Source organism: Pyxicephalus adspersus, chromosome 10, assembly GCF_032062135.1.
Source record: "Pyxicephalus adspersus chromosome 10, UCB_Pads_2.0, whole genome shotgun sequence".
NCBI lineage: Eukaryota > Metazoa > Chordata > Amphibia > Anura > Pyxicephalidae > Pyxicephalus > Pyxicephalus adspersus.
In genome coordinates this window covers 17,729,304-17,752,066 of record NC_092867.1, presented here as the reverse complement: position 1 = coordinate 17,752,066, position 22,763 = coordinate 17,729,304, and the positions used below count along the sequence as shown (strand labels likewise).

Below are 22,763 nucleotides of genomic sequence, written 5' to 3'. Positions count from 1 at the left end.
AAACCACAGCTAACTTTTCCTTCCCAATATTCTAGTGATATGGTGCCTTAAACATATACTCTCATCAGACGCAGTTCAGAGAGACATTGTAAGTCCTTTTATTTTTTTAAGGGATGACTACCTATGGTCCTGCACATCCCTATACTTATAGGTGTAATATTGACCATTTTTCAGAATCCAGCATCATTTATCAATTTTATGAAAGCTACCAGCTCCCCAGTGAAACTTCAAACTTGCATGCTACTCAGGCAAATAATTCCACCTATCTCTTTTAGTGGGGGGAGCAGCAGACAGACTTCCTGAAGAACTTTGCTTCTTGGGCTCATCCCCAGTATTCTTTGAGTGGAAGAAGAAGCCCTGAGGACATGTTGCTAGGAAGGCATCAAAAACAATTTGATGTAAGATGTGCAAAACTACATATGAAATAGAGGTGTCATTTGCTTTGCTATGCAGTTTGTAAAATATTTTGTAAGGTAAGACAAACAAAGTACATGCATGCTAACTATACATTTAGCTGTTGGCTTGAAGGTCTTTTTCCTAAAATAATTGTTGTTCAAACTAAAAACTGTTTTGGCTACAATACCGTGCCATTGCTTTTTACAGCAATTGCCTTCCCCTTCTGGATGTCCTTAGAATTTCAGACTAAATGGCACTAACCCTCATACAACCTGGGGAACTGGGAGTTCTGGGCAACATGGACCTGCCATATGAGGTGGTGTCACCATGGTGGTCTACATTAAATGCAGAAAGTGGTGATAATGCTAATTCTGCTCTGTCCATCTTAGAGGACCACACATGAAGAGGAGAAGATCCAATGGGTGGGCCCTGAGTTGGGCTCTTGCCTTATAATCACCTGCAAAACTAGAACTAATTAAATCATACAGAGGATGCTCAACGTTGATGTTATGACCTTAACCTAATATAATGCTTCCCTTCCATGGTTACAGAATAAGTTTGCATTAGACTTGTTTCAAAAGATTACAAACACCACATGTTAAAATCAGCTCATTTTATTCTTAAGTTCACAAACAATCAAGTAAATATTCAACTATTCAGTAATTTTATAGGGAGAAAAAAAAACAGCGGCTAGCTAGCTTACCCAGATAAATTGACATAAATCAGAAAAAAGTAATCAATATGAACCGCATCTCAATAAACAAAAGGAGACATCACAGGCCACCAAGAGCTAACGGCTGCAGATTCATTGTAATAGTAATGTAAATTAAATCTTAAATGTAATAAGAGACAAAAGAAAACTATTTACCTTCCTGTTGTGATATTAATAGAAAATTCTGCTATATACTAGGAAATAAAAAATGAGATAATTAGGTATCACTTGCTATCTTAGTATTATATAAGAACACATTCAAGGACTTATTAAAATGATTCATGTTCTAGTTTTTCTGCTCTCTTAAAGTGGCAAAACGCATTTGTCAAATAGAAAACCCTACATATATCATAAAACCAACAATACATTTAATAAATACATCTTACCTAGACTTATACAAAGATATATAAGTAGTAACACATAATAGTATTATTTCTTTTGGATAAAATGTATGTGATAAATGTATTGTTGGTTTTATGATGCATGATAATGAATATTGGTTTTTGCCATTAAAATCCCTTTTGTTTTCTCACCATAAGCTGGAGGTGTTTTCCCTGTTTTACATCATTATGAGACGTGGCAGTTTTGGTTGATGGATTGATACATGATTGATGGGGCAAATTTGAGTTTTGAATAGACATAGAATAATGGAGCATAGAACCCAGCATCAATGCTCTAACTTTGACGAATACCATACATACGAAAGGCCTGATTTAAAGCTGCCTAATCTGCTTCCTTATTTTCCGCCATCATTAATTTGCTAATTAAATTTAAAAAACCCTCTGATTTCAATACATACCTTATTTCAGACCCAGTGACATCATCAATAGGTAGTTCTCAATTAATTGCAGGCAAATCGTGACTGGTGGATGGTCATGGTGGGATGTTGTACTTGGTTTACTAAAAACAAGAATCTGCCTATATGTGATGCTTAGCCTCTACAATAGTCAATAAGTCAAATCTAACTAATGAAAGGAGTGGCCCAGGAACGGCAAAGCTGAGAATGTATAGGATAGCTTACTCTGGGTAATGAGAGAAGCCTATACAAGACAGACGGTAAGGCTCAAATTCAGCTTTAAGACATAAGTGAACCCAGCACCAATGAAAAACAGTACATAGATTTATCATTTTGGACAGCCATGCTTGTAATACACATATGTCAATTACTAAGATCAAGGTGCTATTTCCCAATTTAACATCACTAATCCATACAGTTCAATTGCAGAGAAAGCTGAATAACTGAACTAGGAAGGTGAAATGCCTAATAAAAACCAATACAAATGTATGTAAATCACAAGATTAGCTGTAGAAAATTACAAATCCTTTGGCAGATACCGGTATAACTGTATATTAACTGTGTAACTTTTTGCACCACATTTGGCATTAATGCATGCATTTTACAGAAGTGCATCTTTTAATTTTTAGAAGAACTGTAGCAGCTCTGTTCAGAATCACAATTTAAAAATTAGGTTCCAAAATAAAATTGCTTGGATTTTAGTTAAAGTAAATGTACAGACAATTCATCTAGAAAATCAATTGTTGATCTGATATTACTTTGATTGTTGCTTGTGTCCTTCACATATATCAAAGTCCAGGTACAGCAAACAATGATGACACATTTCTGAGCAGCTTTCACTTGTATGTTACAGCGTTGGACTACCTTGGATAATTGCATTGTGGAACCCCTATGACCCCACTCAGATCTACACACTTTGGACAATGTAAGTAATATTGCGTGGCAACATTTTCATTTTCCATTTTTTTATCCTGAAGGCTCAAATGCCTTCCCCAATGACTCTGTGGTCTTTCTACATAACCCCAAGATATGACATAGACAAACACTATCCAGTTCTAGTTATGTTACAAAAGCAACCCATGAAATATAACTAGAATTTAATTACAGCAAAGAACCCGCTGATCTCCTTTTTTCCCTAAATCTATACATTCTGTTCCACTACAAGCTACATTGTACAAAATGGACTAATTTACAGCCATAATACACCAACCTCCAAGCAAGCCCTGAGTAGAAGTAAAAAGTCCCCAGAAATGGAACCTGTGTTACAGTTTAATACACTAATAGTCTATTACCGAATAGGAAAGATGGTGAGAATTACGAAAGCATAAACAGCAAATACAACATGAGTGTTTTTTTAGGATTTCTTCTGAACTAAAGCTTGAGCCACTTAATCCATATCTGGATGAGATGGAAGAGAAAATGGGACTGGACCTTGGTGAGAGAAGAATAAATAATTTGCAAGATGTGTGGTCTGGTCTTCCTCCAGAAGATGATACGCCATGCTAAGCAAGGCCTCTAAACATGGATCAAATACCTGACAATACGAAAGAACAGATACAACACAGATCACATTAGACTTTGTCTAGGTAATGAACATGTGCTTATTGTTTGAACATATATAAATGTATTTAGAAATACATTTATATAAATTTAGAACATACGAATGTAGAAAATGTACCAGCCTTATGGAGTGGGGTCAGAATGAAGTACCTACCCATTATGCTTCTATACCTGGATTGAAACGAAGAGCTGCTAAGCCCCAATGCTCATTGTTGAAACAGCAATAATCAATGGTTTATCTATAAGTAAGCACAGAGTACAGTAGGCATACATATCTGTGAGTGCAACCCTCAACTTGAGAATCACAACTAGAAGATTGCAGACTAGATGGAGCCACTAAATTCAGATGGTTATAATTTACATGACAAGTTGCCTGAGCAAGGAGAAGCCTTCATGCTCCCCGTCCAATTCCATTGTTAGCCCATATGACAAATATGCCAATACCATTTAGGGACTATAGGGCCAACTACCAGTCTAATTCTAATAGATATCAGTCCATTTACCTTAGGGCCAACTCCTTTTTTACATAAGATAAACTTGATAATTAAAAATAAACTTTAGAAAATATAGTGGCATATTAGAACCTAACCACATGGATTGAGATTCATCAAGTGAATTGGAGGAGCATCAGGTCTTTGATTATTCTCTCATACCGAAGCAAAAATTCAAAACACATTTCCTAATTTCACTACTTAAGATTGGTGCATATGTACCTGTTGTCCTCTGCATAGAAGAAGTGAGAGAGATGTTTTCAGACATTTTCGAAGCTCATACAAGTCATCATTGTTATCCAGGCAGCTGGGGTCAAACCATATCCCCTAAAGAAGTCAAAGAAATATGTTTTGAATTAAAAAAAATAACTAACAGAAAGAAGAACAATTGATACTAATGGAATTTTAATAGTGTGTTATTTACAAGATTCTTTTTACATTTTATGTCAAAATCACATCATTTTATTCATCCCTTAGTATGATGTATCACACAACAACTTGTGCACAAGGGTTTCTTTACATACAATGCCTTTCACATCATTCACACGTCCACAATAAAAAAATATTCATAAAATTGTGTTCCAGCATCTAAACCCAATTTTTAGAAGGACTTTACCTATCATTCTTAGTGATGGTCATAGATATCTACAGTCACCCCAATATACTAATTTCTTAAAGGCTGAATGCTGCTTCCAGACATAGGGAAAAGATCCCCTTCCAGGAGTTTGGAAACAGCAGCCAATGTGATGATGGCCAGTTGACTCCCAAACTATACGATCGATAGGAAAAGAGTTTATCACCAGTGCTATATTATGTCACTTTATACCCCAGAAATGCAGATAAACTAGTTCTGAAAGGATGGAAAAAGAAAAGTAAATAATTACACATAGACAAAATGATTCAAAAATAAAATATGAAATGTATAAATAAAATAGTTATCCTAAAAAATAAACCTAATAATAGAAATACATAATTCTAGCCATTATTACAGTTTAGTACAATTTAAACAAAGCCTTTTTACAGCATTTAAAAAAAAATCAGAGTTTTCCTACCTGTGGAGTATACAAGATGGAATCTTCTATGTTTCTTGGTAACACGTTGTAATATTTGCAATATTTCAGGAAAAATACAATTTCTAAAATCCTTTCTGGTATATTTACTTCATACCTCAGTGGTAACATTCCCAAAGCTGCTAAAAGAAGATGCACAATTTATAAACATTGAATTTATGAAAGGAAGAGTTGTAACATGAGCACATACTTGCAGGTCATTTATTGTAAGAAACCTGCATTTTATAACAAATAACTGAAAAACACAGATTTTTACTAGAGTTTAGAAACTAGACTTTTACTTCTGAACAATTCCTCCAATATCTTACAATTCAGCTGCACTGACACCCCTTGGCAAGGTCCAGTGACATGGTTCTTCCAAACCATAAAACTTTCTTCCTTTTCCTGTCTTGAATGGTCGCCATATATTTTACAATCTGACCGGCCTACCAACAAAGAAGGTCCAAGGACTACATGGAAATCCTACAGTGAGTTGGCAATGTATGTGTTGTAATCTTTAGGTATCATGTCTCTATCAAATATACTTAAAAAGTACGAGCAAGACTTGTGAACCCTTCTGTGTGCTACAAAGTACTGCCAGAATGAAGAGGGGTTCCAAAAACAAATCCTGCATTATGAATGATACTCAAAAATTTCTCACATGGATTCTGGTGTATCAAACTCGTAAGCATGAAAACCTCTCAGTAGGCTTGTATTGCCTATAGTTTTCTTGGCACAAGGGAAGGAAGGAAGCAAGAGGTTTGTGAATCAAAGTTAGACGTGCCCACCAGGGTGATGGGCCTATCAGAAGCTAACTTAGATGCTCCTTTTACTTACCACCTTGTTTTACAACAAGTCAATGGTTTTGATAAAAAGTACAATGTTTACGTCTTCTTGGGAAAAAAAGTGAAGTGAAGCTTGACTTTGGGTTCTTATTCTATATTTATCTTGCACTAGCCTAGTGTTGCATCATAAACAAACAGATATAAAGCATTTACTGAAAATTTATATTTTTCAACAAAGAGCTTCATAGGATTCCTCAGAAAGGTATTGTGTAATAGTAAAAAATCCGGTCATATGTGATATCCCATCTACCAGCAAAGATTAAAAAAAAACAAGCATAGTGACTGACTACAGCAGTCTCAACCTTTTTAGCCCTGTCTTGGGAACCCCTGCTAAAACCAATTTATTGCAGCTCAGTGGGAAAAAATATTCCCGAATTGTGAGCCAGGAATGAATGGCCACCCTATAGTAGTGGCTAGAAGTCACTTCCAAATGGTATTGGGCCCAAGCAAGCTTCATCAAATGGGAGGTCAATCATCCACAATTTGAGGAACCACTCTGGGGAGGGTAATGTCAGAATTAATCAATAATTGTACGTCTCATTGGGAAAAGTTGTGGAATGACTGATAAAATACTTAAGGTCCTACCTTCACTGGCAGCAGATGGTCTGCCATCCTAAATTGATAAAGAATGTCTAGTTAGAATAAGAATTCCATAAAATGGAACATTAATATTCTAACTACCGAGACATGTGCCATTCAGAACCAAAAATAAACTGCACACAAGGCCCACATTTTATACAATTGTTAGAACCCATATCAGATATAGAGAAAGAAAGAGCTAGAGGTTTTGTGAATGATGGTTTCACTTCATTTTATTTGATATATTTGTGCTTTAGTTTTTTTTAGGTAAGAGTTGTAACCCTTTACTTTAGAAGCAACTTATTTATTACATTATGTATATATGAAATGGGTCAGCTTTTTGGGTCTGTCAGCCTAGGATAGCTGCCCTTTATGCCTACTTAATTCTTACATATAAATACTTAGTAAGTACTAAGTAGCCCTGACTTTAGATACCTAACCAGTTACCTTATGTGCATAAAATGTATTTTTTAAATCTGTGCACCTTACTAAGTGTCTGCAAAACAAGATAGTAGTACAATATATTCATGAAGGTTGTCCAAAATTGCTGTGTTTAGAAGATTAAAGCAGCCATACAATGCTAGACCCCCCGGTCATTTATGGACAATAATTGTTATGATTAATTGTCATGCTGCCAAAGGGAAAATATAATTACACATAATAAATGGTTGCAAATATGTTTACATCTAGTGCTTTGTAGATATTTGTCTTCCATCAGAAAGAGGACAGAGCCGTTCCTGTTAGTGATTGCCGCGTATGGGGTCAGGCGTCTGGGATGCTCAGGAAGAAGTAAGAAGTTATGTAATAACTTCGTCCAGTTGGATGTGACAGGAACCTAGAAAACATAAACAAAATCTGTTTTCACTACATAATAAAATATGAATTGTTATAGGAAAAGTGAGGTTTTTTTATCTATACAGGCAAAATGCTAAATATAATCATCCCCCAACGTGTATTCATTTTTCAGTATTTATTGAACAGATATAATACAAAGTTTTCAAAATTACAATAAGGGTCAAATAATAGAAGCTCATTGTAAGGGTTTGCATAAACGTCAATGCAGAACAAACTAATTTTCCTGTTTTAACTGAGAACCATCGAGGTTTGAAATAATATAAGCATGCACATTTGCAACTGTTGTACAAACGTGGCTCCATCATAACCCAACTTCGTATTCTTTACTCTCTACCAGTTTTAAAGAGGACATTTCCAGGTCCAAGTGATTTTAGAAAAATCTGCAATTCACACAGTAAATATTTATTGGCAAAAGGAGACATTCAAACACCCAAATACTGGGGGAGAAAAAAGCAAGGAGTCTCAGAGTTTCGTTCAAAAATAAAATCATCAAACATACCTTATGAATACAAAATACAACAAAAAAAGATGGCCACCCAGCTTGGTTAGAAAGGTACCTGCAGTTTCAAATAATATTTTAGGTTCCGCTCACACAAACCATTAAATGCATAAGTTTATCAAAGGGAGAAAATGGCACAGTACGAAAGACTGTCAGGAAGTTTCAATCCCCTTCAGTGGCCTTCTGAAAGAAGATATTAAAGAAGATATTATAAAACTCAACCAGGTATACACAGTGGAGTCCAAATATAAATCGGTAGTATGGTTTAACCACCAATATATCGCCAATAAAAAAAAAATGCGTTTATAAAGTGCAGCTGTAAAAACTGTGCTTTACAAATGGGCATTGATCTTTACTTGTTTAGAAGTAAGCAAAGGCAATTAAAAAAATGAATAAAAAAATTAGGAGGAAACCCGACTCACGTGGCCTGTATTCTGCAGAAAGACACGGCACAGTGTCAATGCTGCGGACTGCATTTCATGAATAGGCTGTATGCAGATCATGGTATGTAGAATATGTAGGTATGTATGGTATGTAGAACAGAACGGTTAGCCACCTTGCAATAATGGGTGAAGCCATATCTAGGCGGAAGGGTAAGACATGGCAGCTTCTAGATGGAGGGTAAAAAAGAGCAGGAACTGTAAACTAAGCTGCTAAACAGGACTGAATGGAGGGGGCATGCTTTGGTCTTTTTGCCTTGCATGCTCAGTGACTTAATCCCATGGTGGCACACAGGCAAACACAACATGGAAGCCTAATAAACTATGACTTAATGGAGGCCATAATGCTGAATTTATTTACATCTGGCCACAACTGTAAAAAAAATAAAAGCTGGTAACCAAACTCTCCATAGAGTAACCTGTAGAAATTACTGTAATCTGTTTTGAGTCAGTGGAAAAAAAGCAAAACAAAAATACACTAACCACAAGTTAATGGAAGAGTCTCAAATTTTAATTACAAATGCTCCCTCCCCCTCAGCCTGCCACACTCCCGTTGGGCTTGAGAATATCTAGAAATGATAGTCTCCATTACCCTGGAATCTGTCAGCAGGTTCCCTTGTTAATAGCAGCGCTTAATATTCATGAGTAAATATTTTAAAGAAATAATGACGGCAAACAGCCAAATGGCTGCTGAGACGAGCGAGGGGGGGGAAGAACTTCCTTTTTTGAGCTATCGCACTTGAGATGGGAGAGAATATGAACAGGAATTTATCATGATTAGGGAAATGCAGTGGGGAGATGTAGTTATGGAGGAGGAGGGTAAAAAAGATGAATTTGAGCAATAATTTTAAATAAAGGAAGCCAAACAGAATTGTTTCTCCTTCTCCGATTCTACTTGCTGAATTTTCTCCTTCGAACAATTTATGATGCCAATTATGAGGTAAACCGTATGCTGGAAGTTCTGCAAAAGTTTGGCCTGCGCAGAAGCTGTTTTCTGCAACTGCTGTGCATGTCATATAGCTGAGAAGGCCCAGGAAACTGTGCAGGAAACATTACCGTTTCTGAAGGTAAGCAAGTCAAGTAAAGATAAAGAACCTGGTGGCTTACATAACGGCAGAGTCTGGGTATTATTTTTTAATTGCAGCAACTGCACTAGGGGGTCACACTTAAAAGTCAGCAGCTGAGTTTTCATTCCCAATTATTGATTTGTTTTTTCACTTTGTTTTTTATTCAGAAGCCATTAGCAGGTGTTAATTTTGCTAAAGGCCCAAAAACTTACGGAACATTATTTTTTTCTTGCAAGCAGTACATCCAAGCACAAAAAGCTGGTATAACTAAATAGCTATTTTTTAAAAGCAGCCCTGTATGGAAAAAAAATCCAAAGGTCTATCTGCAAATGAAGACAGTAAATAATTACATCTTCAAATGCCAGAGCTACCAGATTTTTTTTTATCTGAGAGCTGCAAAGTAGCCAACACTTCCAGGAATGCGCTGTGCCCTCTGCGGTGTCCTGTTGGTGGAAGGTACCACTGAGCGCAGAAAAGGATCAAGCAGACTGAAAAGTGTTGGTTTCTCTGCAGCCGGTAGGAGAAGTTTGTAGGACAGCAATTAGTGTATGTGCACACATTATCCTTAGCTGGTCCTATCTCAAACCTAGTTTACTCGAATAGCAGGTGCTTGAACTCCATAAGATGGGAGTTTCAATGGCAATAGAGGTAACGGCTTAGGGTCAGCTTAAAAAATTGAAAACTGCATTAAATATATATTTTTTGTATTTGCCCAAACAATGTCCTTTATGGCAACCTATGTTTACAAAGTATTCCTTGGGGTGTTGAGTCATATTACAAGCTGTTCTAACAATGCTCTGCAAAATTGTAAAAATGTTTACAAAAAAAAAATGTATATATATATACAGTACATATACATTTTATCATATGCTACACCTTAAGCCTGGTATTCTAAATTGATGTTAGGAGATCCCCTAAATCATAATTAATGGGAAACTCATAAGTTTATGTGTTTCACACTAACTTTTTTCAGAGGTTCTCCTTGGAAAAGGCAAGAGAAAACAGTTGAATTGACATTAGATTAGACTAAATACAGAAAAGTTTACCTTTTTCATCAGCATGGTAACTTTTGTTATCCGGTCTTGAACATAATACCAATTCTCGGTCAGCTGCTTAGTGATTTTAAAATGTTTCCCCAGCTCATAGTATAGGAAAAGCTTTGAAGGAGGAGCCAGCATCCCCAGTTCATTTCCATCCATCTGGAAATCAATAAATCTGTTTAGGGGTATGTATGACATGATAAGACTATACCAGCTTCAAATGTTTTTACATCATGAATGCAAATTAAAAAATAATACCTTACTAAACAAAACGCCCCCCCCCCTCCAAATAAGTATTAATAAGAAATACATTTTGTTTAATCAAGGTAAGATTGGGGGGTTAAAAGACAAGGAACAGTTATTTAATTCCTCACCCTTCTAGCAGCTGTTTTGATCTAAGGTCCCGAATTGAGGACCGACCCTCAAAATCATCACTTACTATGCAGGACCACTGATCCTGCACAATACGGATATCAGTAAAGGGGACCCACACAGTTCATTTCAAAAAAACATATAGTTACTGTGGGATAATAGATAAAACATAGGGCGTGAAGGGAATTAATCAACCTCCTGACTCTTTATATATTGTGAAAATTTAAGCTCAAAAAATTAATATCTCCAAACAGACTTTGGTAGAGCAGCTGTAAATATCTAGAGCTCTACCTACTGGTAACCAGACTGAGGATTCACCTAAATAAAAAGCATAAAATCCAGTGTCCAAATCCAAATTTCATATGCATATGATACCGATTGGATAATTGTATTTGTACAGTGTGCTTTTATATGCATACATAGAATGTTTCCTTTATTAATATTATAATTCAGGTTATATTTTAGGCATTTATTGTTTTTAATTGTATTAAGTTTACATTACAGTACTGGATTGTATGATTTTGTCTTTTATTTATTTATTCATTTTTTTTTTCATGTTGAAGCACCAAAAAAATGGCTTGTTCTTGTTGCTTTGCACTGTAGTTATGTTGGTCTTTGTTTAAAAGTTTTAAGGCCTTTTTTATTTGGTGTTTCAAAATATATTTATCTAACCTAATATACTTCTTTTTTGGAATTCCAGAAAGGGAACTAACCAGTGTAACCAAAGAAATGTTGTTCTCCTCCATAGTCACATGTTTTGTTAAGACAATCCCTGAATCTAAAATTGTTAGGCCTTGACCTTGACAGTCTAAGAATATTCTTCTTAACTCTTCTAGGAACGTTTGGTCCTTTTTTTTGACTAAAGATCCAAATTCATCTTGTATTGGTTTTAATATTGGTGGATGATCAGATGGATTCGGAGAATGGGGTGTCTGATAGTGGCACACGCTTGATTGAACAGAAAAGGTTAGTATGCAATTATCCATTGAATCCGAAAAGGAACTTGTGCATTGAATGCCAGGACCAGTAGAGGAATGTGAGATATTTCCCTTATTATTGGATTGATCTGAAGAGGTGGCATTGGATAAATGATTGCACAATATTTCTTTGGAGTTTGTGCTTTGGTAGGGTGCATCAGATAAAGAGGTTTTGTTCTGACAGGATGAATCAGCAATGGTGGTCATGCTCTGCGGTGGTGAATCAGAAGAAGCAATGCTTTGATAGATGGAATGAGGAGAGAAATCACTTCTCTGGTTGGACTGGTCAGAAAAAGAATTTATAATATCATTTTCTGCATTGGGAAAGGAAGCTGTGCTCTGATAAGGTAGTTTAAGAAAGGAGGTTGTGGTGTGGTCAATGGAATCCTGAAAGGGTATTATGCTTTGTTGCAGTAGATCATCAGAGCCGGATGTGTCCTGGTATAGCAAATCATCAGAGGAAGTCATTTTCTGGTAAATTTGATGAGAAGAAGTTATGTCCTGGAAGGATGGGTCAATAGAGGAGAAGTTTGTACTATCATTTACTGAATTGGGAGAGGAATCTGTGCTCTCGTAATGGGGATAAAGAGAAGGGACTGTGCTCTGGAATGGAGAATTACCAGTGAAGGTTGTGCCTTGGGGTGGTGGATGATCTGTTTGATACAGAGGATTACCAGAGGTTGTGCCTTGGTATTGTGAATCACCACAGGAAGATGTGATTTGGTGTGGAGAATTATCAGAAAAAAATGTGCCCTGGTGTGGAGGATCATCAGAAGAGGTCATGTTCTGGTAAATTGGATTAGAGGAGGTTGCGTTCTGGTAGGATTCGACAGGAGAGAGGATCGTGCCATCAACTGCTGGATCAGGAGAGAAATCTGTGTTGTGGTTGTGGGAATAATAAGAGGGGCTTATGATTTGGAATAGAGCTTTATCAGAGATCATTGTCTTGTGGTGTGGTGGTTCATCAGAAGAGGTTCTCCTCTTGTATGGTGGAAAATCAGAGGAGGCTGTGCTCTGGTGTAAAGAATTACTGGACAAAGTTGTTTTCCTGTCTGGTGGATCATAAGAAGAGGTTGTGTTTTTATATGGAGGGTTATCAGATAAAGTTGTGCTCTGGTGTGAAAGTTCATCAAAAGAGTTTGTGCTGTGGTTTAGAGTTTTATCATCGGATGTTGTGCAGTGGTGTAACGGATCATTAGAGGATATTGTACTCTGGTATGATGGATCATCAGAGGATATTGTACTCTGGTGTGATGGATCATCAGAGTAGGTTGTGCTCTGGTGTAATGGAACATCAGAGGAACTTGTGCTCTGCTGTGGGGGATCATTAGAGTAGGTTTTGCTCAGCTGCAGTGGATCATCCAAAGTGATTGTTTTGCTCTGCTGTCGTGAAGAGGAAGTTTTACGTTGTGGAGGATCATCAGAATAAGTTGTGTTCTGGTATAGAGTTTTATCATAGGATGTTGTGCTCCATGGTGGTGGATCATCAGAAAATGTTTTGCTTTGGTAATGCAAATCATCAGAGCAGGTCATGTTCTGGTAAGTTGGATCGGAAGAAGTTGTGCTCTGGTCAGGAGATAATTTTGTACAATAATTTACAGAACCAGGAGAGGAAACTGTGCTCTCATAGTCAGTATAATGGGTGGAGGCAGTGCTCTGGCATACAGAATCATCAGAGAAGATTGTTGTGTTGTGTGGTGGATTATCAGATGAGGTTGTGCTTTGGTGTAGAGAAACATCAGAAGAGAATGTGCACCTTTGTAGTGGATCATTGGAGGAGGTTGTGCTTTGGTATGCAGAATTGCTAGTAGAGTTTGTGCTCTGGTGAAGTGGATCATAAGAAGAGGTTTCGTTTTGATGTGAAAGTTCCTCAGAACAGGTTGTGCTGTGGTGTGGTGGATCATCAGTGGAGTTTGTGTTTTGATTTAAAGGTTCATTAGAAGAGGTTGTGCTCTGGTGTGTTGGATCATCAGAGTACGAGGTAATGCTCTTCTGTGATAGCTCAATAGAGGAAGTTGAGCTCTGGTGTGATGGATCATCAGGGGAGGTCATGGTCAGATCTGGCATATCGTTAGAGGAGGTTGTGCATTGGTGAGGAGTATTATCAGAGGTAGGTATCTTTTGATAAGTTGGAGCCAAAGAAGTTGTGCTTTGGTAGGGTAGGTTAGGAAAGACGTTTGTGCTCTGGTAGGATGCACCAGAAGAGAAGGATTTTCCATTGGCTGGATTAGAAGTGAAAGCTGTGCTCTGGTAGTGTGGATTAAAACATGTTACACAGTATGTTGTGTTCTGATGTGGCAGACAAGCAGATAAAACTGTGTTTTGGTAGTGTTGATCAACAGAGGAGCAGTTGCTCTTGTATAGTGAACTATCACAGAAGGTCATGTTCTGTTGAATTGGATCAGAAAAAGATTTGCTCTGGAAGAATGAATCAGGAGAAAGTTCAGTGATTTGGTAAGATGGATCAGGGGAGCATGTTGTGTTATCATTGTTAGAATCCAGAGAGGAAGGTTTCTTTTGGAAGCTTGGATCAAAAGAGTGTGTGGTTTGGTATAATGAATGATCCAAAGGGGTTTTGCTCGGGTAGGGAGGACTATCAAGACTTAGGCTTTGGTATGGTGGGTCATCAGATGAGGATCTGCTTTTGTAGACCAAATCTGGAGAGTAGGTTGAGCTGCAATGACAATGATCAGGAATGTTGACTTTTATCTGGTAGGATGGAATAGGGGAGGAAACTTTGTTATCACAGGGTGGTTCAGGCAAGAATAATCTGCTACCATTTGGTAGATCAGAAGATGAGGCATCATTTTGATATGTTGGAATATTGAAATTTGAAGTGGAGGATGTTCTCTGTTTGGTAACAAAATTATAGTAAGTTGTACTCTCGTCGGGTTTGGAGACATCTTCTCCAAAAGAAACTTTCTGCCTTTGTGAATTACCTGCAGTTTCTCTATGCTTTTCTTCATTTATTGCATCATTTAAATCATCTGTTTGTATGAATGTCTTGATAGAATTATTCTTCGGTGTCAAGTTTTCCATATACACAAAAGATGAAAAATCTGTTTGAACCTTTGGCAATGTGTTTGCCTCCATGTTTGCTGAACTTTGGCCTAATACTGGTTCTTTGCTTGATGTCTCGTTTATATCTTCCACCTGGGGACATTTATCTGAAAATGTTCTATTTTTAGTGAGCATGGTTTGGATTTCAGACATAGATGTAATACGTTCCTGTAGCTCACTGTCTTTAAGGGATGGTGTCTCAACAATCGTAATGCTCTTAGAGGTATCGGTGTCACTTTCTGGAGTCATGGACATGCCTATGCTGTCTGCATCGCTGTAGATGTCTGGCTCTGCTGCTATGCTTTCAAGTGCAACACCAATTTCTTCAGAACATGTTTCTACATAAATGTTTTTATTATAACTGTTTTTAAAGCTAAAACTATTTATGTCCTGATTGTTTACACCGCCAAGAAGAGGTTGGTTTATCTTAACTTTTTCTTCTGTGCAAAATCTTTTGGTTAAATCATGATCAACATCCTTTAGGTCTTCAGCATAACATTCCTTTCCAAGGGATCTGATTTTGACAGATTTCGGCACATGCCATACTTTATTTAGATTAGATGTATCATATAATTTGTCTGTAGTTATATCTTTGTCTTTGACATTTCTATTTTGTACATAATAACTTTGTGCATTAAAAACTTGTAGATCAGAGTGTTTTACCCACGTACATTTGTCTGGCGTGTTTATATAGCCATTCAGTACATCTTCAATTTCCATATCTTTTACACTACACTTTAAATCATTGTTTTTATTGTGCTGCCATGTACCTAGCTGTAATGTTGGTGAATCACTATAGAGGCCAGAGGTATTGATAGTTTGAAGATAAGACTCCTCTGTATCTGAAAGCAATTCACTGCATATTTTAGTTGACTTGTTTGATGATTTGATTGTTCCCTGCTGATGAAAATTTTGTTCATCCATTATCTTTGTGTTTATCTGGTTTGCCACAAATGAATCTTCTGATCCAGGGTAATGGGCTTCAAAGCCAACATTAATTTTTGGTGGATAAAGAACATTCGGGCGCTTTTGAGCTGAGGTTTCACTAACTGCTGTTCTAACCACATGAAAATGGCTTTGAGTTCCCCCAGAAGGCAACATCTTTGCAGTAATATCAATATCCGTCTCAGTGGTAATGGGATGCTCCTTTGTTGCGGAAATATCCTCTTGAGCCATGATAGTCTCTTCAACTTGCTGAACTAAAGAGTTTGGACCATGAATGTGTGAATTATTGACAGCTCCTGAAGGCTTGCTGCACTTAGTACCATTTTCTTTCATAACACTGTGAAACAAGAACATTTTAGATCAAATTATAAATCTGTTCATCTTTTTTATAGTTATTTTACATAAGGCCAACATTGCCGATATTATCTATAATTTAATAATACCTTTATACATTTATGTATATGTGTGCATTATGTACATATAATATATAGAAAAGGCAAGCCCTTCAGTTCCTTTTTACTAGAAAATCAAATCCAAATCAAAGCTAAGAACTTTCTTGCCAACTCTTTAAGGTGTTACTATTATGGAGCAGTTACACTTATTTTACAGCTTCCCCTACACGTTTTCTACCTTTTACTGTCCAGAAAGTTGGATTTTGGATGCACATAAACAAAAAATGCCATTCATTTTGCAGAAATCTGCACTGGGGTCTGTTACTGAGGTCTGTTTTTTTATTTGTACCCCTTTAAACCATACTCAAGATTCAGTGTTTAATAGCCACACAAACACTTTTTGCCATTAGGTGAAAGTGGAAGGTTTGGTTAGCTGGCAAAGAAGCCTGGTACAAATGAAACTTGATCCATCACTTGTCCCTGGTTATCTTGCAGGCTAGCCAAAACGCAAGGTCAGATGCAAGTGGAGGGCTCGCACTGGCTCCCATGCTGATTAGCCCAGGCCCTTGACTTGATTTTAGAAATGCTGGAACTTTTAGACAATGGGAGGGTGACCCATGAAATTTGCCTAGTATGTGATCCATGCATTTCTGATGGTGGTCCTACACATGCTTTATTCATTACCTATTTAGTTTGAAACAGAGTTTCTAATCTGTGCACCTGCCTAATAAGAACTCCTCGTATGAAATAAACTCATGAACCCATCAATATGAAATAAATAGAAAGTGCACAGTGCATACGTGAGCTCTGCTAGAAGGATTTTGACAATCAGCTGGGTGGCCTTATTGGATCAAGAGCATACATAAGGTTTAATATAAGTAATGACTTATATGACTTATGAAAGTAGTACTTAGATGTAGTCAGGTACTTATTTTGTAGGCTACCTTTACAACAGCAGTTTTATTTACTTTATCCTCTGTTACCTGTCAGCTGCCACTTCCCCTTGGTATCTTCACCTACAATGTACAACTGTTGGATCAGCAATGTATTGTGATGGTGCCTGAAACCCAAAGGGTATCTGAAGAAAAGCATCTTTAGGAGACTGGTTGCATGTAGAAAAGGAAACCATATGGAGCAATGGATAGGGTAAGTAAAACAGCTTTTAATAATACCCTAGTAAAAAAAACAAGCATTCCACACTGGCATTTGTGGGAGAGCCCCATTACAAGGGTAGCTTTGGATTTTACCTGGAGTTTACCTTTAACATATATATATATATATATATATATATATATATATATAATTTACTTACTCAGTAGAGGGATCCTTTATGCCGTTTTCTGCAGAGTCTGCGGCAGTCTCAACAGGGAAACCTTAATGAAAAAACAAATGTACTTTGTCAGGTAAACTAAAAGTGTAATAATGCCATTTAAACTATTTACCACATGCATAGGTAAGTCTATTACTCTCTGTTTTTCGAGTCAGGTCTGGTGTAATTATCACAGTAGCTGACACTTGCCTCTGTCCCTGCAGGATGAACAGGAAAAGCAAGACAGATGTCTCTGACAGTGAAAAGGAGAGGAGGGTCACTGGCAATCCATTCCATATACACTGTTTTCCTAAGGTTTTAGCTGAGCAGCCAGACATTAAAATCCAGAGAGCACCAGACAAAAACAAGCTGATGAATTCCAACGTCAGCTCTCCTGGGTCTCAGCCTGTGCTGAAGTCTCTGTTTCCAACTCCATCAACCAAAAATGTAAAAAAAAAAGAAAAAAGAACACAGTAAAAAGTTTGCAAAAGATGTAAACTACTTAAAGTTTGAAGTTAAGTAGGAAAGGAGCTATTTGATGTCAGCCAATAATCTGGAATATTTAACGGGAGGACAGTGAAAAATCCACCTTTGGTTCCCCAGTGTAGACCAGCATTTGAGTCTGTGCACAGAACTCCACCATTAGGATATGTACAGAGAATTATGTAGCAGCTCCAAACTTGTACCAGTACTTGAAGCTGCTCCAATTCATTCACAGGGATACAGTTTTGACTTAGAAGTTTAGAAAATCGAAGTTGGAATTATCCCAGACATCCAAAACAATAAGTTAAGTATTTATCCTATTTATTACTCACATCTGAAATAATAATACATACTAACACTTTGATGGTCTGCTGATAAGCATTTTAATTGACCTGGGATTTAAAATTATCTGAATTGTGTTATATTTTTGCAACTGAGTCAACATAGGATGTGACTTTATGTATTAGACCCCCTTAAAGATTTATAAAATTCTTTTTTAAAAAATTATTCTTTAGCATGTCTACAGCCCCTTATGTGAACTGTTATTTATTAGATCTTAGAAGATCTTTAGAAGATCATAATTCCTCCTGTATCATGTCTCCTCTTTCTAGCCTCTTGTATCATTCCCTCAATCTCTGGAAGCTTTTCCTTTGTGTATTAGATTGTTGCTGCAACTTCACTGCATCACCCTAAGCTCCACTATTATCCAGACCACTAGCTACCTAACCCAGCACAGTCCATTCCACAACTTGATCTTGAAAAGCTCATAATTTAATAAATATTTTAAGGAATTAATTTATATCATAAAGAACTATTACATTCTGGATATATCTTGCTAGATTTTGTTATGTGCCAAGTTTAAATTGTTATAATACTGAGACAATATTTTACTTTGCACAATCATCCTAGGGCCTTTTTGGTAGAACTTTAACAACTTGGCCAATTGTGCCCAAACTTCTCAAAGAGCTGTAAAAAAATCTGCTGCACTGTCATAGACATGAGAGGCATAAAAAGAGTAAGATTACTATGGACAGAAACGAAGAAAGTAGATATTACATTTAATTCCCCAAGATATAATAATTATTCTTTTCAGTAATTAAATCAAAGGACAGCTAAAAACAGTACTCACTTGGGTGATTTGTTTTGGCACAATTTTGCCATTGTATTGTAGTTCATCAGTCAAAGCACATCATATTTTTCTTGTTAACTTTTTCTTAGAAAGAAGTGTCCTTATAGAACTAACTGCACCCCTACTATACCTAGGAGTTAAAGGGTCAGATTTACTAAAAGGCAAAGAATGCCTATAAGCTATGGAGGCAAAGGACCTGATTTATTAAATACTGGAGAAGGTAGACTATCATGGGAGAACATAGATGTTCCAACAAACCCGGAATGGATCTGATCCATGATTGAAAACATTTGCCAACTAATAGCAAATTATTTTAAAGAAAACTATTCCAGGTTTGCTGAATCACCCAGGTTCTACCATGATAGTCTATCTTCTCCAGTCTTGGAGTCTGTCCTGTGTACTCATTGTATAAAGTGATGACACATTTTTTCCTATCTCTAGCAGAGGTACAAGTATTGCATATATGCTTTTTTATATATTTTATCTTTGTTCTAGCCTGTTTATGACATGTTAAACCAGTATAACGATGTCTGTTACTGACAAGTGTTGTTTCAGTCACACAGTGGCTGCTATGAGCAGTGTAAAAGATGATTTCCCTGAATGTACATAAGAATATTCAGATATCAAAACAAGATTAAAACAATGGCCTGCTACAGACAACATACAGGTGAACAGACTCAGACAGACATCTCTGGAATTTGCCTCAAGGAATATTCACAATTTCATGTTCTATAAACCTAAAAGGAGGGTGGTGTCTCACATGAGACTATTCTTGGCTCTCCTTACCATTTCATCACCCAACCATGTCCTGCACTGTTCAGAACTGAGATGTCAGGTTGAAAACTCAATCCTGCCAAATACACTAGGATATTGAGGCTGTCCCTGTGTAACTGGCAGTACTCTGCTGTCAATGTGACAGCCATGATCGGTATGAGGAGCTCTGTGGGCTACTTATAAACAGAGCACAGCTCCTGGCTGTCACTGAGCTGTGCCAATGAAGTTTCATTATTTATACTATACAGTGATACCTTAGCTAACAAGTGACCCTGCCAAGGAATTTTCGGCTAACAAAGATCTGCGTCCCCAGCGTGTGAACGTTGGGGACGCGAGTCTTAGGCTGGGCATGTAGGCGGGACCGGGCAGGAAATTTAATATAATGAAGATTTTTAAATGTTCGGCTTTTACATTTAAAAATCCTCAATATTCATACTGCCAGGGAAGTTAAACACTTGAGGCCCACTTGTAGCCTTTATTAAACCCTTATTATTTTTATATAACCTAATATGTCTATTCCATTAGATTTGTATGTATTTTAATTTTTTTACTTTTTAAAACCCACGTGATGCACATCATCACTAGGTGCCAGGGGAACATTTCACCACTCCACCACTTCATCCAAAACTAAGAAAACAAGTTTAAGTTGTGAAAAAACTTTAGCAGGTACACCCCTATGAGAGTTTTTTTTTGCTGTCATTGACACAGAAGGTTTTGGATCCTCTCTCCATAGTGGATACATATAGCAATATGACAATAGCCCCTCATTTCTGTCCAAATATTAAATAAGTGTATTTTGTTTGAGACTATTTATGAAGGTTAGAGCAAGAAATGTTTAGTTATATGCACCTAATGACATTTACGGGTGTATTAATGGCCACCACTGCCATCACTTTCTCTTTTGTCCAGCCTCAGGGACTTTATTAAAGTCAGCAATCTTATTTGTGTAGTGAAGCAATTTCACAATTTTCAGATATGTTTATTGTTCCCTACTATAATTGCATAGGAGTAGTACTACTTATTTGCTGGTTTATGAAAAAACATACAACTAATTAGATATAATAGCATATTTTAACCAAGTTTTCAGTTTCTAGACTACTGTTACGATGTAGTATCAAATTTAGTCTGGACACAACTATTTTAAATAATTAAAAGAATACCCGAGAAATGTGGCATCTGCCAATATTGGCCTTGGGGTTTTGGGTGAATAATCTGAATTTTTTGTTTTTGTTTTTGCTGTTTTGGGACAGTGACTTGAAAATATTGAATCAAAGGTTAGCCTGATAGACGGGTAACTAGCCTTTATATTTCTTTCATGGTTTAGCAAAAGATCTTTACTAAACATAAATGACTACTACTAACAATTAGGCAGGCATGTAGGTGGTGTAGAAAAATGGATCAGCACTGCAAATCTTTTCACATTGTCAAACTTCACATTCACCATAATTCTTTTTTTTCTAGCATGATGACCAATGAGAACTGCAAATACCAATCATTAGGAAAAATAAATGCATTGTAGTTCTGTGAATTAAATCTAAAGTGACCACAAACAATCTAACCCATTGTCAGAAAAGCAATCTAAGGCTGGGTACACACAACAATGGTTCTTGTCCGATAATCGGCTCAGGGCCGATATCAGATGAGAATCTGGCGTGTGTACAGCGCCTGTCATCCATCGTCCGAACGTCCATCCTGGCAGATCCACAGACGATGGACGACAAATGATCCTAATGGTAGAGAAGCAGGAGAGTGCGCAGCGGGGTGCAGCTTCTGTATGTACAGCAATATAAAAGTGTTATACAATGTAACAATGAACTTGGCCTGTTAAATATATTAAAAGTGCAAAAAAAATACCTGCTGATCTAGTTGTGATCTGCCTAATACCTTTGTTCTCTACCTCTGCTGACTATTAGAATTAACATTCATTCCATCCAAGTATTAATACACAAACATTGGGATTTTACTGGCATATATTATGAACCACCAAAATAAAATGTTTTTTTTTATATCATTTAAAACAACTTATCTTAAAACATGTCAAACAGTTCTAGATTTACAGTTCACATTTATTAAACACACAAAAGCACAATACAGTAATCAATGCATTACAAATTGGGGATGTGGGGAGTGAAACACGGGTATTTACATGAATGCTGACAATGCTGTGCTGGCTTTGCATTTACTATTGTAATTGATGCCTTGGCATTTTCTGCTTTATATTACAATTCTTCTCTTGATATGATTTATCCTGGTCAATTTCATATATGAGACACTTATTTGATGAACACCAATGGTGCTGTGGTTGCTCTCTGGATCCAAAAACAAGTAAGTACTATAACAAGTACTATTGAGTATATGTTGTTTGCTAATTTAGTGAATGTATATATATATATATATTTATATGTATTGTGACAGTGTCCCAAAAATGGCAGGGAAAGTGCATGAACGGCTCCAGGGAATAGAAAGTGTTAATTGATGTATAGGTTTTGAGAAGGAAACCAGGTACTTTAGGGCCTTGGAGCTGGCCAATGGAGTGAATGAGTGGATTCTAGGCTGAGGGAGAGCCAGAGTGGATTCCAGGCTGAGAGAGAGCCAGAATGGATTCCAGGCTGGGAGAGAGCCAGAGGGTTCCAGGCTGAGAGAGAGCCAGAGGGTTCTAGGCTGAGAGGAAGTGTGCTCCAGGCTGGGAAAGGAGCCAGAGTCTGTTCCAGGCTGCAGGAACAGGGGACAGAACTCCAGGAAATCCAGTGGGCAAACAAGACTTAAACTGTGAGTGAAACTGTGTTGATTTAGTGTGTGTTAGTAAGAGAGGGCACCTAAGTGAGGTAGCCAGAGCTAGAGCCAGTGTAGCCAGCCAGGCTACTGTTTATTGTTTTGTTGTGAAGTGCTGGGGAGTGTGCTGTAACACTTGCCTAAACAAATAAAAACTTGCTGACTTTTGGAGTCTGCTGCCTCCAATCTTCCCTGTAAGCATCCCGTTACCATGAGCAACC

At 37.1% G+C, this 22,763-nt stretch overlaps 1 protein-coding gene across 2 annotated transcripts in view; it reads right to left on the bottom strand.

Annotated features, from left to right (window-relative positions):
- Positions 1-994: 994 nt before the first annotated feature.
- Positions 995-22,763, bottom strand: part of LOC140339184 (uncharacterized) — a 23,907-nt gene continuing 2,138 nt past the window's right edge. The window contains exons 2-8 of one of the 2 annotated variants that reach the window (XM_072423738.1): positions 17,388-17,448; positions 11,415-16,020; positions 10,336-10,488; positions 7,113-7,263; positions 5,008-5,144; positions 4,178-4,282; positions 995-3,438 (exon numbers count right to left, since the gene is read on the bottom strand). In XM_072423738.1, the coding sequence (XP_072279839.1) occupies positions 3,292-3,438; positions 4,178-4,282; positions 5,008-5,144; positions 7,113-7,263; positions 10,336-10,488; positions 11,415-16,020; positions 17,388-17,448 (5,360 nt within the window). In that variant the 3' untranslated portion in view covers positions 995-3,291. Of the gene's footprint in view, positions 3,439-4,177; positions 4,283-5,007; positions 5,148-7,112; positions 7,264-10,335; positions 10,489-11,414; positions 16,021-17,387; positions 17,449-22,763 lie in introns of both variants that reach the window. The other variant, XM_072423737.1, reaches the window with a different exon arrangement.